Source organism: Pelophylax lessonae, assembly GCF_965119305.1.
Source record: "Pelophylax lessonae genome assembly, chromosome: 2".
Classification (NCBI taxonomy): Eukaryota; Metazoa; Chordata; class Amphibia; order Anura; family Ranidae; genus Pelophylax; species Pelophylax lessonae.
Window position 1 is genome coordinate 18,044,848 of NC_138769.1, and position 15,950 is coordinate 18,060,797.

The window sequence follows — 15,950 nt, forward strand, 5'->3', positions numbered from 1 at the left end:
TTGTGATACTGTAACGCACATTGCCTTTCAGTAGGGGGACCCCTCTCCTCACACTCTCCTCCTGAATCTATTAGTGTCCTGTAATGCACATCGTTCTCCAGTAGGGGGACCCCTCTCCTCACATTCTCTCCTACTGAATCTATTAGTGTCCTGTAATGCACATTGTCTTCCAGTAGGGGGACCCCTCTCCTCACACTGTCCTCTTGTATCTATTATGTCCTGTAGTTCACATTGTACTCCACCAGGGGACGCCCTCTCACACTCTCTCCTTTCTCTTCCAGTTGAAGCTGCTGCAGTCTGAGCTGAATGTGGAGGAAGTAGTGAATGATAGAAGCTGGAAGGTAAGGTGACCTGTCTCCGGTGTCTCCTCTGTTCTGAGAGAAGTATGCAGGTGCCAGTGGGACCTCTCCTCCTGAAAATGCTAGCTGCCTGGTTGCCATGCTGACCTGGTGTTCTCGGTCCCTGACCCACAATGACTATGCGTGTCAGGTGATTTGACTTCACTATTCAACGCATTTTCTTGCACCGTGAATGAGAAAGTATTACATCCAGAGAGCCAGGCAACCAGCATCTTCACAAGGTTCAGTAACAGGTTTTGGATATTTCTCAGTTCAGGTTTCCTTTCCTGGATCAGATTGAGTACAGATCAGGATCTCGTACAATCTCCTTCGGCTTTACCAAAACCATGTAATATGAAGACAAACCTAAACCATACCATGAATAAGATAAACCAGGCAGGTCCTTATACTACATGGATGATGGTAGATCTAAAGAAGATTGTATAGTGTATGGTCAGCTTAAGAGTAACCATACACTACAATCGTATTCTCTGCGATCTCTGACCATCTCCTGTAGTGTCTGCAGTCTCTGACCCTCTCCTGTAGTGTGTCTGCAGTCTCTGACCATCTCCTGTAGTGTGTCTGCAGTCTCTGACCATCTCCTGTAGTGTGTCTGCAGTCTCTGACCATCTCTTGTACTGTGTCTGCAGTCTCTGCCCGTCTCCTGTAACGTGTCTGCAGTCTCTGTCTATCGCCTGTAGTATGAACTGGAATGGTGTGGAGGCAAAAATTGGGACTTCCACGGTACTACATGGAATGTCAATCAGACCATGTATAAAAAAAAATATATAACGTTTATTAAATGCATATAAAAACTACACATACAAATTGTGCTCAAATTAAAAATATTGAAATAAGACAAATTGCATAGATAGTCAAAAACAACAGACTATACATTTGGAAAAGACTATATATGGTCCAAATATATTGGAATGAACCAATTCTACCCTCCTTCTCCTCCTTAGTTGAAAATGGGTCACCACTTGATGTAAAGGGACCCACGCCAGGATTGGTGGCGTAGAATGCAACAACCTGACATGTTTTGTAGGAAATACCGCTTCTTCAGGGGTTATACGAGGAGGGTATATATAAGAAAATTTAAGAGTCCAGTTCAATAGGTAATATCCATCAGTGGACAAAAAGGAAAATGGAGGAACATCACCACATAAAAGGATAAAGGAAGAAGAGGAAACCTCAATCTAAGGTAACCATATAATCAGAATGATCCACTAGATGGAGCAGTCACTCAATGGGAAAAGAGTGGAGGATGGAAGCCAATCAATATGCACTTCTCAGAGGGTGAAAAATATGTTGCCAAAACACATAACGGGGCCATGAATATCCAACATCATACTGAAAAGATGTAAATGAAAAAAGCAGATGAATAATAAATTATAAATGAAAAACTCCATACACAGCCAATCATAAGCAATATATAAATATATAGATAAAAGAAAAATAAATTAACCACTTTACCACTAGAGCATTTTGCTGTCTTACGTCTGGGCCACTTTTTGCGATTCGGCGCTGTGCGAATTTAACTGACAATTGCGCGGTCGTGCGACGCCGTACCCAAACGAAATTGACGTCCTTTTTTCTCTTACGTCCTCCGACAGTCGCCGCCTCTTCATATTTGTCACATATGGGGTATCAGACTTTGCTCCGAAGGAGTAGCTAGGCAACAGAATATGTTAACATTAAAGCTTTTAACATATCCCACCCTCAAGGGGTGGTCCCCTCAGTCAATACCCTCCTACTTCCTGTATCCATATCTCAGTTTTAATGTCTAGCTTGTCAGGAGTGGCTGGCTTTTTTCTGTGCTGGGGCTTTCTGCCCCAGACTCTTTCTTCTTTTTGAAATTTTGTTTGAGTTTTCTCTCTACCTTTACTTAGCTGTTATTTTTGTCAGCGTTAGTTAGTTCTTCTGATGAAGAGGATCATGCGGGCTGGGTCTCGGGCTGATCCCCCTGGTCGCAGGTCGTGGGTCAGTGGCTTCCCAGGCTGCCATCGAGCGTTCAGCCAGGTAACGCTCCTGGCACAGTGAACGACCCATCCCTGTTCGGTGCAGGGATGATTGGTGAGGTGGCTACCTCACTGGACGCTGTGCGGTTTCTTAACCCCCATTTTGTGCGTCTTGAATTGCGACTCTCCCTGCCTCATGTGCAGCGGCTTGTTCGCCTGTGCGGGTCCCCCACGCCATTGAGAGGTAAGTGTATCTATGTGGGGACCTGTCTGTCTGGGGGGGTGTCAGTCTGGGACTGTGTAACCTGCCTCTATTCACACTGCTTGTCTCCCTATCTCTCGGCTGCATGCTGTGGGCTGCAAGGGGGGGGGGGGAGCTGTGTGACACTGTGTGTGTCAGCCTGGTCAGTGTGAGAAGCTGTGTGCTGTGGGGCATGTTTTTTTGGCATGTTTGGGCATATACAGCGATCGCATGTATCCCTATACAGGGATGTCACGTGTGCATTACCACACTGTGGAGCGGCGGTTTCGGCGCCAAACGGCGCCATTTTGCCTACGCTCGCTCCGGCCGCATGTTTTACATGCATGGCGGCCATTTTCTTGTAGCCTCCATAGGCTTTCATAGAGCGCCCTGGCAGCATCACTTCCTCTTTCCAGGAACACCGATCGAGGCAGCGGCGAGGGTCTCCTCAGGTTTTATCCTTCTGTTCTTGCTATCCATTGCCTGTGTTCAGTTTGCATATTTCCTGTGGGGGTCTCATTGTGCTTGAGTGTGGTGCGGTGGGCTGCGCTTGCCGCGCTTGCTTAAAGGGGCAGTTAACCCGTGTCTGGCATTACAGGGGCAATGGATTCTCAGGAGGGCAAATTTCCTACCGCCTTGGTGGAAAGCCAGGGGACCGCTGTTTCCCCCCCAGGGGGGGATTTAGCCACTATTGTGGCTGGCCTTGCTGCTCAGGTGCAGATGCTGGTGGCTGCTCAATCTACTAAAAGACCCAGAATTGCTCTTTCCTCTGATTCTGAGGGTGAAGGTGATGGGGTTGTTATGGCGGGGGCCTCCTTATCGGGGTCCCGCTCCTCCCTAGATCTAGTGGGGTCCGAGGTGGAGGCTGAAGTTGAGGGGGTTGATAATTCTCCCCCTGGCTCGCCTGAAGAGCTTGCAATCATGGATGAATTGATTGCTTCCATAAAGCAAACACTGCGTTTGCAGGATGAAGTGTGTCCCCCCGCTGCCTTGGCGGCCTATGGGACGCAGAGAAAACGCAGGACGCCGCAGGTTTTTCCCTGCAATGATGATTTTCAGCGCGCTGTTAAGGAACAATGGCGCAATCTGCGCAAACCTTTTGCTGTACCAAGTAGGTTCAAGCTGCGTTATCCTTTCTCGCCTTCCACTGATGAAAGGTGGTGTGTGCCTCCCCCAGTGGATCACGCAATTGCGGTTTTAAACAAGGCCACTGCGATTCCTGCAGAGGATTCCCCTGTGTTCCGTGATGCCACGGATAGGAGACTGGAGTCTCTTGCCCGTCATACTTATTCTGTTACGGGTTCTATGCTTAAAGCTCTGTTTGCTTCTCTCATGGCGGCCCAGGCGATCGCAAGTTGGACGCAGATGCTTAGGCGCGTCCTAGTGGCCGACTCGGCCTCGCCGGCGACCCTGGATATGGTGGATCAAATCCACCAGGGTGTCATGTATCTGTGTGATGCGGACCTGGACCTGGTTCCATTGGCTGCACGTGTGCACAGCGTGGCGGTGTTGTCTCGCCGCCTGGTTTGGTTAAAATGTTGGTCGGTGGACCAATCTTCACGTAAGACCTTAGCCAATCTGCCTTATGATGGGTCTCGCCTTTTTGGGGAGTCCTTGGATGTGTTGATTAAGGGGATCACCGGGGGTAAGAGCACTCTCTTGCCCCATTTCCCCAAGGCTAAGGGGGCTTCTGGGAAGAAGCATGCTAATTTTCGGCCCCCTCAGGGGTCCTTTCGTGCCTTTCGGCCGCACTACAAGGGCAAGCCGTTCAAAGGTCAAGGCTCTCAGAAGAAGCCCTGGTCTGGGAAACAGAAGTCCGGCCAATCCGGATCTGCAGCCCATAATAGTTCGGCCTGAAGGGGCGCCCTCACCCAGTTTTGGGGTGGGGGGGACGCTTGCTCGGTTTTCTTCAACCCTGGTTGGCCCGTGTGCGGGACAGATGGGTTCAGGAGATCGTTCGATCTGGTTACAAGATGGAGTTTCTCTCTCGGCTGGAGAGCAGATTTTTTCCCTCAAATCTTCAACTGTCTCCAGAGCGTTTGCGGGACCTGCACCTGGCGGTGCGGGACCTGAGGGCTCAGGGAGTGGTGGTTCCGGTGCCTCATCGGGACAGATTTCGGGGGTTTTATTCCAATCTGTTCACCGTGCCCAGAAAGGAGGGCAAGGTTCGTCCAATTCTGGACTTGAAGGCTCTGAACCGCTCTGTGCGGGTTCGCAAGTTCCGCATGGAATCCCTGCGGTCGGTGGTGGCTGCCCTTGTTCCGGGGGAATTCATGGCCTCCATCGATTTGAAGGATGCGTATCTTCACATCCCCATTTTCGAGGGTCACCAGAGGTTCCTTCGATTTGCCATTGCGGAGGATCACTACCAGTTCGTGGCGTTGCCTTTTGGTCTCGCCTCGGCTCCGCGGGTCTTCACCAAGGTGCTTGCACCGGTTCTGGCATTATTGAGGGCCCAGGGCATTTCTGTCCTGGGGTATCTGGACGACATTCTGGTTCGGTCTGCGACCAGCCAGGGTCTGGAGAAGGACCTGTCTGTCACGATGCAAACTCTGCAGGAGTTTGGTTGGACGATAAATTTTCCAAAGTCGACACTGAGTCCGTCGGTTCGTCTTCCCTACCTGGGAATGATTCTGGACTCGGTGCAGGCGAAGGTCTTCCTGCCGGAAGACAAACTCAGAACTCTTCAGGAGGAAGTCAGGTCCCTCAGGAACGTTCCGCACTCGTCTCTGCGGACGTGCATGAGATGTCTGGCATTGATGGTCTCGGCCTTCGAGGCGATTCCCTTCTCCCAGTTTCACACGCGGGGTCTCCAAGCGGAGATCCTGTCCAGGTGGGACGGGCGACCTCAATCTCTGGATCTTCAAATCTCGTTGAGTCATCGCACCAGAAGAAACCTTCTGTGGTGGCTCCAGTCCCCGATGGTGTCCGGGGGCAAGTCGTTTCGTCCTGTCTCGTGGACGGTGATCACCACGGATGCCAGCCTGTCGGGCTGGGGTGGTGTTCTGGGCGTTCTATCCGCCCAGGGAACTTGGTCGGAGGGGGAGTCTTCCCTTCCGATCAACATTCTGGAATTGCGTGCGATAAGTCTCTGTCTTCATCGCTGGACGGACCGGCTGCAGGGCTGCCCGGTTCGGGTGCAGACGGACAATGCCACGGCGGTGGCCTACATCAACCACCAAGGGGGCACCAGGAGTGCCCGAGCGGCTCGAGAAGTGGCCGACATTCTGTCTTGGGCCGAGACTCATGTCCCGGCGATAACGGCGGTTCACATTCCGGGGGTGGAGAACTGGCAGGCGGACTATCTGAGTCGCCAGACCCTGGATCAGGGGGAATGGTCTCTCCACCCGGCTGTCTTCCAGATGTTGTGCGCGAAGTGGGGTCTTCCAGATGTGGACCTGTTCGCGTCTCGTCTCAACAACAAGGTGAAAAGGTTCGTGGCAAGGACGCGCGACCCTCGGGCAGACGCGTCGGACGCGTCGGACGCGTTAGTGGCCCCGTGGCATCAGTACAGGCTGATGTACGCGTTTCCACCGATTCAGTTGCTGTCCAGGTTCCTTCGCAGGTTACACTCGGAACGCAGCACGGTGATTCTTGTGGCACCGGACTGGCCTCGCCGGTCCTGGTACGCAGACCTTGTGAATCTGGCAGTCGACGCCCCGTGGCGTCTGCCTCTTCGAGACGATCTACTGTCTCAAGGACCGATATACCATCCTGCTTTACAGTCGCTGGCTTTGACGGCCTGGCTGTTGAGACCGAGGTCCTGAAGGAGAGGGGTCTCTCTCCAGAGGTCGTTCATACTTTGATCAACGCGAGGAAGTCTTCCTCGGGGAAGGTTTATTACCGTACTTGGAAGGCCTATTTTGCCTGGTGTGAGTCCAGGGGGTTTTCACCTCGCACGTACTCGGTTTCCCGTGTGCTATCTTTCCTTCAAACGGGTGTTGATCAGCGTTTGGCGCTGGCTACGATAAAGGGTCAGGTGTCTGCACTGGCCGTTCTGTTTCAACGTCCCGTGGCTTCCAACTCCTTGGTTGGCACTTTTGTTCAGGGTGTGCGGCATCTGGTTCCTCCTAGGAGGGATCCTTTGCCTCCTTGGGACTTGAATCTCGTTCTGTCTGTGTTGCAACGTGCTTCTTTTGAACAGATCAGGGAGATCTCGTTGTCTATGTTGTCCAAAAAGGTCGCCTTTTTGGTTGCGATCACTTCGGCTTGCAGAGTGTCGGAGCTGGCGGCTTTGTCCTGCAAGTCTCCGTATCTGGTTGTTCATTTGGATAAGGTGGTCTTGCGACCTAATCCTTCTTTTCTTCCGAAACGTGTTTCGGAATTCCATCTTAATGAGGATATTGTCTTACCTTCGCTGCGCGCGAAGCCTAAACATCCAAAGGAGGTGAGATTGCATTCTCTGGATGTTGTTCGGGCGATAAGGGTTTACCTTAAATCGACTGAGTCTTTTCGAAAGACGGACTCCTTGTTTGTTCTTCCAGGGGGTCCTCGGAAGGGCATGGCGGCTTCGGCCTCTACCATCGCCAAATGGATCAGGCAGACCATTGAACAGGCGTATGCCTTGCAGGGGAAGGTTCCCCCTGTGCCTGTGAAGGCGCACTCTACTAGATCTTTGAGTACGTCTTGGGCCTGTCGTCATGGGGCTTCTGTAGCCCAGGTGTGTAAGGCGGCGACTTGGTCGACCGTACACACGTTCACAAGATTCTACAAAGTAGATGTTCAGGCATCGGCGGATGCTTCCTTTGGCCGCAAGGTTCTTAGTGCGGCAATTCCCTAGGGTCCCTTGTTGGGGACCTCTGGCTGTTGGGATAAGTTTTATATCCCCTGGTTTTTTGTCTTTTTCCTGGGTTGTTGCTCCTGTTGAGCACTTTTTTTTTCTGTTGCCCAGCTGGTTTCCTTCCTTTGGTAAGGTTCCTTTCTTTGATGCGGAGACTGCGTTGCCTTTTCGGCGCGGATGCGTTTCCCACCCCTCATGTTTGCACTGCTTTGGGACGTCCCCATATGTGACGAATATGAAGAGGCGGCGACTGTCGGACGTAAGAGAAAACTGAATTTTTGTAAAATCTTACCTGTAAAATTCCTTTCTCTGAGTCCTCCGACAGTCGCCGCCCCCGCCCCTCTTTTGGGGTTTGGTTGTATACTCTACTGCTATTCCACTAAAACTGAGATATGGTTGCAGGAAGTAGGAGGGTATTGACTGAGGGGACCACCCCTTGAGGGTGGGATATGTTAAAAGCTTTAATGTTAACATATTCTGTTGCCTAGCTACTCCTTCGGAGCAAAGTCTAATACCCCATATGTGTGACGAATATGAAGAGGCGGCGACTGTCGGAGGACTCAGAGAAAGGAATTTTACAGGTAAGATTTTACAAAAATTCAGTTTTTCCCACAAACAGAGCTTTCTTTTGGTGGTATTTGATCACCTGTGCGATTTTTACTTTTTGCGCTATAAACAAAAAAAGAGCGTTTATTTTTGAAAAAATAACAATATTTTTCACATTTTTTTTTTTATATGAAATTCCCCCCAAAAAAGATGTAAAAACCAATTTTTTTTTTAAATTTTTGGCCAATTTGTTTTCTGCTACCCATGTTTGGTAAAAAAAATCGCAATAAGCGTATTTTGATTGGTTTGCGCAAAAGTTATTGCGTTTACTAACAAAGGGAAAGATTTAATGAGAGTAATGGCGGCGATCTGCGATTTTTTTTTTTTTTTTTCTTTTTGCGGGACTGCGACATTGCGGCGGACAGATCGGACCCTTGACTGACATTTTTGACACTTTTGGGGGTACCAGTGACATTACTGCAGTAATCAGTGCTATAAATATGCACTGTTACTGTAAAAATGACACTGGCAGGGAAGGGGTTAACTTTATTGGAGAGGGAGGGGTTAATGTATGCCTGGTGCTTACTGACGTGTGGGGGGGAGGTGACTGAGTGACACAGGGACAGATCGGATGTCCAGCTATGCTGAACACTCCGATCTGTCACTCCCTGTCACTGAGGAGATCCGCCCGCTTGTGTTTACACAGGCGGGCGGATCTCCACACTAGATCCCCGACAATCGGGGCAGAGCAGCGACGATCGCCGCTGCTCCTCCCCTGGCCCGACTCCCGCTGTGAATGAAAACAGCGGGAGCGCGCCTCCGGCGGCGCGCGAGCGCCGCCTACAGAGGAGGAGTCTAGGCGACATAGGAACGAGCCACTTTGCCGCAGTACTATTCCAGTACTCAGCGGTAAAGTGGTTAATCAGCTATTGTATACATTTTCCTACTGAATCTATAAGTGTCCTGTAATGCACATTGCCTTCCAGTAGGGGGACCCCTCTACATACACATCCTCCTACTGAATATATTAGTGTCCTGTAATGCACATCTTCCGCCAGTAGGGGGGACCCCTCTTCTCACATATGCTCCTACTGAATCTATTAGTGTCCTGTAATATACATTGCCTTCCAGTAGGGGGACCCTCTCCTTACACATCCTCCTACTGAATCTATTAGTGTCCTGTAATGCACATCTTCCTCCAGTAGGGGGACCCCCTCTCCTCACATACTCTCCTACTGAATCTATTAGTGTCCTGTAATGCACATTGTCCTCCAGTAGGGGGACCCCCTCTCCTCACATACTCTCCTACTGAATCTATTAGTGTCCTGTAATGCACATTGTCCTCCAGTAGGGGGGGCCCCCTCTCCTCACATACTCTCCTACTGAATCTATTAGTGTCCTGTAATGCACATTGTCTTCAGTAGGGGGACCCCTCTCCTCATATACTGTCCTGAATTTATTATGGCACTTTTCCACTGCAAGTACCGTCTTGGCTCTGCTTGGTCCGGTTTGCTTTTCCACTGCTGGTACCGCATGGTACGGTGTTGGAACGGTTCGGTACGGTACGGTATGGTTTGCTTTTCCACTAAAGTATTACTAAAGTTAAGTGGGTGGGATAACAACAGGGTGGGTGGGATTCTCTGACCAATCAGTGGCTAGTAGTGACTGCAGGCAAAGGATTGTGGGATATGGTACCGGGTATGGTACCTCTTGGAACCACAATCGAGGTGGTACTGTTTTTGAGAGCCGTACCGTTCGGTTCCATGCAGTGGAAAAGCGCCATTAGTGTCCTGTAATGCGCATTGTCTTCCAGTAGAGGGACCCCTCTATGCACATACTCTCCTACTGAATCTATTAAGTGTCCTGTAATGCACATTGCCTTCCAGTAGGGGGACCCCTCTCCTCACATATGCTTCTACTGAATCTATTAGTGTCCTGTAATGCACATCTTCCTCCAGTAAGGGGACCCCTCTCCTCACATATGCTCCTACTGAATCTATTAGTGTCCTGTAATGCACATTGTCTCCATCAATGAATAGGTGCCAGGTATGATATAAGGCTGTGTGGGATAAATGCTGGAAAAACCCTCTGTAAAAAACAAGGGTACACCATAGCAAGATATAAACCAATGCAGTCTGAAAAATATGTCTAATTTAAAAATCGGTAGGTAATGGACAAACCTGCAGGGTAGTAGTGCAATATATGATGTCCCTGCTATCATACCTGGCACCATTGCATTGACAGTAGTCTACCCTACAAATTTATACAGTAGGTGATCATTTATTTTTTATCTATATATTTATATATTGCTTATGATTGGCTGTGTATGGAGTTTTTTTTCACCCTCTGAGAAGTGCATATTGATTGGCTTCCATCTTCCACTCTTTTCCCATTGAGTGACTGCTCCCTCTAGTGGATGATTCTGATTTATATGGTTACCTTATATCGAGGTTTCCTCTTCTTCCTTTATCCTTTTATGTGGTGATGTTCCTCCATTTTCCTTTTTGTCCACTGATGGATATTACCTATTGAACTGGACGCTGAAATTTTCTTATATATACCCTCCTCGTATAACCCCTGAAGAAGCGGTATTTCCTACAAAACATGTCGGGTTGTTGCATTCTACGCCACTAATCCTGGCGTGGGTCCCTTTTACATCCAGTGGTGACCCATTTTCAACTAAGGAGGGGAAGGAGGGTATAATTGGTTCATTCCAATATATTTGGACCATATACAGTCTTTTCCAAATGTATAGTCTGTTGTTTTTGACTACCTATGTAATTTGTCTTATGTCATTATTTTTTCATTTGATCACAATTTTGTATCTATGTAGTTTTTTTATATGTATTTAATAAACTTTATATTTTTTATATACATGTCTGATTGACATTCTATGTAGTACTGTGAAAGTCCCAATTTTTGCCTCCACACCATTCCAGTTCATTTGATTGTCCGGGATGTTGGTACTGTTTACATTTGTTATATCTTTGTAGCATACTCTATCTGATCATCTCCTGTACTATGTCTGCAGTCTCTGATCATCTCCTGTACTATATCTGCAGTCTCTGATCATCTCCTGTACTATATCTGCAGTCTCTGATCATCTCCTGTACTATGTCTGCAGTCTCTGACCATCTCCTGTACTATGTCTGCAGTCTCTGACCATCTCCTGTACTATGTCTGCAGTCTCTGACCATCTCCTGTACCGTGTCTGCAGTCTCTGACCATCTCCTGTACCGTGTCTGCAGTCTCTGATCATCTCCTGTAGCATATCTGCAGTCTCTGATCATCTCCTGTAGCATATCTGAAGTCTCTGGTCATCTCCTGTAGCATATCTGCAGTCTCTGACCATCTCCTGTACTATGTCTGCAGTCTCTGACCATCTCCTGTACTATGTCTGCAGTCTCTGACCATCTCCTGTACTATGTCTGCAGTCTCTGACCATCTCCTGTACTATGTCTGCAGTCTCTGACCATCTCCTGTACTATGTCTGCAGTCTCTGACCATCTCCTGTACTATGTCTGCAGTCTCTGGCCATCTCCTATATTATGTCTGCAGTCTCTGGTTATCTCCTATACTATGTCTGCAGTCTCTGACCATCTCCTGTACTATGTCTGCAGTCTCTGACCATCTCCTGTACTATGTCTGCAGTCTCTGACCATCTCCTGTACTATGTCTGCAGTCTCTGGCCATCTCCTATATTATGTCTGCAGTCTCTGGTTATCTCCTATACTATGTCTGCAGTCTCTGACCATCTCCTCTACTGTGTCTGCAGTCTCTGACCGTCTCCTGTAGCGTGTCTGCAGTCTCTGACCGTCTCCTGTAGCGTGTCTGCAGTCTCTGACCGTCTCCTGTAGCGTGTCTGCAGTCTCTGACCGTCTCCTGTACCATGTCTGCAGTCTCTGACCATCTCCTGTACCGTGTCTGCAGTCTCTGACCATCTCCTGTACCGTGTCTGCAGTCTCTGACCATCTCCTGTACCATGTCTGCAGTCTCTGACCGTCTCCTGTACCATGTCCGTAGTCTCTGACCGTCTCCTGTATCATGTCTGCAGTCCCTGACCGTCTCCTGTATCATGTGTGCAGTCTCTGACCATCTCCTGTACCATGTCTGCAGTCTCTGGCCATCTCCTGTTCCATGTCTGCAGTCTCTGACCATCTTCTGTTTTGCAGTCATTTAGTGCTTTCATTAGCAGCATATTCACTGAATATAATGTGTGGCCCTTTGATGATGTCAGGGGCCACACTTGAGGCCCCCCCCCCCCCATATCAAGAAAGGTGACAGGTTCGCTTCAGAGGGGAATCTCTGAGAATAAAATTTGGAAACCACCTATGACCTATTTTTCTGGGTCCAGACTTCAGAGCTGAGTGGTGCCGATCTGGCCGCACTGCTTGGAGAACGACTAGCCGGGAGCAAGCATACAGCTATTGAAGTCTGCCTTCCAGTAGGGGGACCCCTATCCTCACACATTCTCCTACTGAATCTATTCGTGTCCTGTAATGCACATTGCCTTCCATTAGGGGGAGCCATCATCTCCTCACACACTCTCTCACTGAATCTATTAGAGTGGCTGCAATACTTGGAGAAAGACTAGCCTGGAGCAAGCATGCAGCCATAGAAGTCTCCCCCCCCCCCCCCAATTCCTTTATACTTTTCTCCAGGTCAGTACTAGAGGAAGGGTCAGGATGATGGCTGTGATTGGCTGAGGTGTATTGTATGGCTGGGTTTGTTGTCCTGGATTGCTCATTAAATGTCTTTTCATGTTTCAGTTATTCAATGAGCGCTGCCGGCTACACTACAAACCTCCGAAGGACCAGTGACTCGGGGAATGTTCCATTCTGCGCTCTGATTGGACAGTGGAGGATTCCGCAGGAATCGGATCATGACATGGAATCGGGTTTCCTCCTGTCTGTGATTGGACATAGCTGACAGACGTAAATCTCACTTCTAGGATCAGGCTGTCTGGACGGATACATTCTGCCATTTTGTATTAAATTCTTTGTGACAATGTTTTATAGCCATTAAATATAATTTTCAGAGGGACGTGTGCCTGTGATTTTCTCCTCCGGACAGCCGTGTCCATATGTGTTCAGTTATCATTCACTGAACTGGATCCAGGAATGGCAATCTCATTTGGAAGTTTGTTACCAAAATTGTTTTTAAATAAGAAGCTCAGACCTGACATGTTATCATTGCCTTAGGCCTCTATTGGTGAGATCCCTGTGCTACATTCCTGGGTCTCTGCATATATTATGAGGGGTTCCCACCATCCCTGTGCTGAGTTCCTGGGTCTGTACACCTGATGGGCCCATTATGAGGGGTTCCCACCATCCCTGTGCTGAGTTCCCAGGTCTGTACAACACCTGTCACCATTATAAGGGGTTCCCACCATCCCTGTGCTGAGTTCCCGGGTCTGTACACCCCCCCCCCCCCCCGTGATCATTGTGAGGTTTTCGTTAAGAGAATACCACACTCGCCCTGCTAGATCTTTGTGATTCATACTAAAAAGAATCGGGGGGGGGGGGGGTGATATAAGAGGCTGAACTGTAAACTATGCCAGAAAGATCTCACCCCTAAGGTACCCAAAAAATATAAGAAGATGACCTAACACATCAGACTCCACCTATACCTGAGATATTATATTTTGTATGAATTGATCCTGGGTTATATTGCCTCCTCCAGGAGTAGGACTAGGCAGAACAAAAACACTTGGCTGCGCCCATGAGCTATGAGTATATACCCCCCTCTCTCAGCTACAGGTATTCAGTTTTAATCTGTCTAGTCAGGAGTAAAGACCTAGGCTCCCTGTTGGGATCCCTTGTATCTTTTTTGTTTTTTCTCTTGGGAGATCTACAATCAACTGCCAGACTGTGCAACGGGCTGGATAATCTAGATTAAATGGGCCCCCCTAATCCAGCCAGCGAGCACGTGCAGACCACAGCTATGCGCTAGGTCAGCCATGACCTAGCCTCACGGGCAGAGGCTGGCCCGCAAGTTAAACGTCTTGCAGGGTCACATACAACCGGGCGCTGGTCCGAGTCGCATCGTTCCCTTGGTTGACAACTTCCCCACTTTGGTGGCGAGGTGTTTCTCCCCCTTTGTGCGGTTTGGGGTGGGCGCGGGTACCCTCCAGTAATGGTCAGTCCTGCCTGTGGGTTCCCTCCTCCCATCCTAAAGTCCCTCAGTTGAGCAGAGCTTCCCTCCTCCCCCTCCCCTCCCCTGGAATGTCCTGGACCTAGAATCTGGTGGGGGTCCCAGGGCAGAGGACGCAGCTGAGACCCCTGGGTGTCTCCCCCATTATTCCCCCCTCTGTAAAGGTCTTGGGTTGGTGTGTGTTCTGCCCTGGTGGTATGGGGTGCAGTACCTTGGTCTGGAGAGGTCCCAGTGCAGAGGGTGCAGCGGAGTCCCCTTAACCACTTTACCACCGGAGGATTTTGCTGTCTTACGTCTGGGCCACTTTTTGCGATTCGCCACTGTGCGACTTTAACTGACAATTGCGCGGTCGTGCAACACCGTACCCAAACGAAATTTACGTCCTTTTTTTCCCCACAAACAGAGCTTTCTTTTGGTGGTATTTGATCACCTGTGTGATTTTCATTTTTTGCGATAAATTAATAAAAAAAAAGAGCGTAAATTTTGAAAAAATAACATTTTTCACATTTTTTTATATGAAATCCCCCCCCTCAAAAAAAAATGTAAAAATCAAAATTTTTTTAAAATTTTTGGCCAATTTTTCTGCTACATATGTTTGGTAAAAAAAAAATCACAATAAGCGTATTTTGATTGGTTTGCGCAAAAGTTATTGCATTTACTAACTAAGGGAAAGATTTCTGTCATATTTTGGTGTTTTTTTTTTTTAACGAGTAATGGCGGCGATCTTTTTTTTTTTTTTTGCGGGACTGCGACATTGCAGCGGACAGATCGGACACTTGACTGACATTTTTGACACTTTTGGGGGTACCAGTGACATTGCTGCAGTAATCAGTGCTATAAATATGCACTGTTACTGTAAAAATGACACTGGCAGGGAAGGGGTTAATTTTATTGGAGAGGGAGGGGTTAATGTATGCCTGGTGCTTACTGACGTGTGGGGGGGGGGGGAGGTGACTGAGTGACACAGGGACAGATCGCATGTTCAGGTATGCTGAACCCTGCAATCTGTCACTGTTTGTCACTTAGGAGATCCGCCCGCTTTGTTTACACAAGCGGGCGGATCTCCACACTCGATTCCCCGACGATCGGGGAATAGCGGCGGTAATGACCGCCGCTCCTCCCCTGGCCCGACTCCCGCTGTGACTGAAAACAGCAGGAGCGAGCCTCCGGCGGCGCGCGAGCGCCGCCCACAAGGGGAGGAGTCCAGCGTAGGTCTACGTCGCTGGACGGAATCGAGCCACTTTGCCGCAGTACAGTCCCAGTGACTGGTCGGCAAGTGGTTAATATATGCCCTGCCTGGTGCAGGGTGATGTACAGTGCCTTGAGGGGATCCTTTTGCAGAGGGTGCAGTCATGCAAGGGTGCAAGGAGGATTCTGGCAGCCTGTTCTTGTCATTCGCAGCAGCCGGCGGCCATGACTGAGAAGCCAGATGACGTCACGGCGGCCATTTTCCCTTTAGTGTTCGGTCCATAGAGATAAAGTGGTTCTTCGTCCCTGTCAGTCATTCCTGCCCGAGGTGGTCTTGGACTTCATTTGAATGAGGACATTGTGTTTCCTTCCTTGTGTCCCAATTCCTCATCCTAAGGAATTTGCTATGCATACCTTGGATGTGGTTTGAGCGATTCGGGTGTATCTGGCAGCCACAGAGTCCTTTCGGAGGTCAGACTCGCTTTTTGTGGTGACACCAGGACCAAGGAAAGGGCTGGCCTCTCCTTCGGCCACCATCTCCAGATGGATCAGACAGATGGTCACTCAGGCATATGCCATTAAAGGTCAGGTTCCTCCTTTCCCTGTCACTGCGCATTCTACCCGGGCGCTAAGTACTTTCTGGGCCTTCCGTCATCAAGCATCAATATCTTGGGTTCTTTTGGCCGCAAGGTTTTGTAGGCTGCCGTCTAAGAGGGGCTGTTCCCTCTTGAGGGGTGTTTTTC

General features: G+C 49.2%; 1 protein-coding gene across 1 annotated transcript in view; it reads left to right on the forward strand.

The window, feature by feature from the left end:
* The window catches only part of MIX23 (mitochondrial matrix import factor 23), a 487,847-nt gene extending 474,938 nt beyond the window's left edge, over positions 1 to 12,909 (forward strand). Inside the window, exons 5-6 of the mRNA XM_082247273.1 lie at positions 282 to 341; positions 12,636 to 12,909. Coding sequence (XP_082103399.1) covers positions 282 to 341; positions 12,636 to 12,686 — 111 coding nt within the window. The 3' untranslated portion in view covers positions 12,687 to 12,909. The remainder of the gene's footprint in view (positions 1 to 281; positions 342 to 12,635) is intronic.
* Positions 12,910 to 15,950: the final 3,041 nt, after the last annotated feature.